Source organism: Berghia stephanieae, chromosome 2 (assembly GCF_034508935.2).
Source record: "Berghia stephanieae isolate SIO BIC M18660-M18661 chromosome 2, UCSD_Bste_1.3, whole genome shotgun sequence".
NCBI lineage: Eukaryota > Metazoa > Mollusca > Gastropoda > Nudibranchia > Aeolidiidae > Berghia > Berghia stephanieae.
In genome coordinates, this window is record NC_088361.1 from 8885233 (window position 1) to 8887732 (window position 2500).

Genomic DNA, 2500 nt, shown 5'->3' on the forward strand with positions numbered 1-2500 from the left:
GTTCTTATCCCTTTCAAATACGTTATTCTTTGTCTTCCTCTTATTCTTTTTCCATTCATCTTTCCAGTCAAGGCGAGTATTTCCAAACCAGGGTGGCGGATAATGTGTCCTAAAAATTCCATTTGGCGTTTGATGATTTTTGTTATCAGTGATCTTTTTCTGTTTGCCATTTCTAAAATTTCTTCATTTCTTTTCCTTTCCATCCATGACACCCTCATCATTCTTCTGTAAAACCACATTTCCACTGCCTCCAGTCTTTTAACCATGGTCTTGTTTATGGTCCAGCTCTCACAACCATATAGCAGCACAGACAGTACATAGCAATCCAGGACTTTGATTTTTGTTTTCATGCTAATATTCCTGTTTTTCATAATTGTATGCAGCTGGTTGAATGCATTCTTCGCCATACCTATTCTTTTCTTTATTTCACAATCTGATTTTCCATTGGATGTTACATTGAAGCCTAAATATTTGAAACATTCAACTTGTTGTATTGTTTGTCCTCTGCTTGTTATTACACAGGCTGGTGGGTTATTATTTTTAGATACCGTCATACATTCTGTTTTAGATATATTCAGTTCCAGTCCCATATTTTCACTACTCCTGACTACAACATCCAGTAATTCTTGTAGTTCATGTTCAGATTCTGCCAGTAGAACCGTATCATCTGCATACCTCAGATTTGTTACATTCTTTCCTCCAATACACACCCCCTTCTTATGTTCGATATCTCTTAATATCATTTCACTATAGAGGTTGAATAAATCTGGAGACAAAACACACCCCTGCCTAACTCCTCTTCTAATAGGTGTAAAACTGCTTAGTTCGTTGTCAACACGCATTGCTGCTTCTTGTTCCCAGTACAAATTCCGTAATATTCTTAAATCTTTACCATCAATGTCCAAGGATGATAGAATTTTGAATAGTTTTTCGTGTTGTACTTTATCAAAGGCTTTTGAATAGTCGATGAAACACATATACAGATCTTTATTTACTTCAATACATCTTTCCATCAGCATTGATAATGTGAATATTCCATTTCTGGTACCCTTGTCCTCAACAAAACCAAATTGCATCTCCCCAATTTCAGGTCGTATTTTATTTCTTATTCTTAGTAAAATTATCTTCAAAAGAATTTTTGTGAGGTGGCTCATTAGGCTAATAGTTCTGTGTTGTTCACAATCAACTGCCCCTGGCTTTTTTGGTAGTGCTATAAAAATGGATCGTTTCATATCAGTTGGCATTTTTCCTGTGTCATACACTTGATTTAGAAGGTTTGTGATGAATTCAATCCCCCATTCACCCAGGCCAGTCAAGGCTTCAATTGTTATGGCATCAGGTCCTGCAGCTTTTCCATTTTTCATGCTTTTCATGACGTTCCTAACTTCATCTTTCATTATAGAAGGCCCTTCCAGTTCTTTTATCATAGGCATTTCTCCTCGATTATCAAAGAAAAGTTCTTCAATATATTCTGACCATCTGTTTAGAATGCAGTCTTTGTCCATGATGGTGTTTCCACGCTTGTCTTTGATGCATCCACTTTTAGCACCTGATTTAGTTTTGTTTGTCACTTCTTTGATTTTCTGATGGAAGAATTTGCCATTTTTTTTCTTTGCAGGACATTATATAGTGACATTGTTCATTTATCCAGTCTTCTTTAGCTTCGTTGCATTTTCTTTTTATCTGCCTGTTCAGAGTCTTGTATTTTTCTTCCTGATTTTTGGCCTTTCTTCTCTCATTCATTAGTTCTAATATCTCTGGAGTAATCCATTTCTTCTTCTGCAACTTAAGTGTGGTTGGAACATTTTCTTCTAATGATGCAGCAACACTGTCTTTAAACTGCTCATATTTCTCTTCTATATCTGTTAGTTCTCCAAGCACTTCAAACTTGTTTCTTACTGATAGTTCAAATTTTTCTTGTATCTTCTGTTCCTCCCGGAGAATGTCTAGTTGGTATTTAGGTTTAGCCTTTGCTCTTTTGCAGATTTTCAATTTAACTCGTATGGGGCATAGCACAGGTATATGATCGCTGTTACAGTCAGCCCCCGGCATAGATTTGGCATACAAAACCGAGTTTCGGAAACGTTTGCTGATGAGTATGTAATCTATTTGGTTTCTCACTCCATCTCCAGGACTTTTCCATGTCCACTTCCTTCTATTGTGGTTTGTTGACCAAGTATTTGTGATTGTCAGATCATGTTGACGGCACCATTGAATAAGACGATCACCTCTGTCATTTTTGTCTCCCAGACCATGTGGGCCCACAATATCTTCTATTCTTTCTCGGCCCACCTTGGCATTGGGTTGGGGATGGTCGCCCCAGCTGTACCCATTTCCTTCCATTAGACATCTTTATAATACATATTATTGTTTTACCATGATTTTGGTTGTTATATCTAATGAATTGTTAGAATGTTATAAAATAAATAGAAATTTAAAGTAAGAAAATTGATTTTACGTCTCAAGATATTGACGAGTGTGCTGCAGACCCGTACCTTTG

General features: G+C 36.6%; 1 protein-coding gene across 2 annotated transcripts in view; it reads left to right on the forward strand.

Annotated features, from left to right (window-relative positions):
• Window positions 1–2500, forward strand: part of LOC144964268 (fibrillin-1-like) — a 117552-nt gene that overhangs the window by 80726 nt on the left and 34326 nt on the right. For both annotated transcript variants that reach the window (XM_078898351.1, XM_078898350.1), the window contains exon 40: window positions 2467–2500. This exon is cut by the window's right edge and continues 92 nt beyond it. In XM_078898351.1, the coding sequence (XP_078754477.1) occupies window positions 2467–2500 (34 nt within the window). The remainder of the gene's footprint in view (window positions 1–2466) is intronic.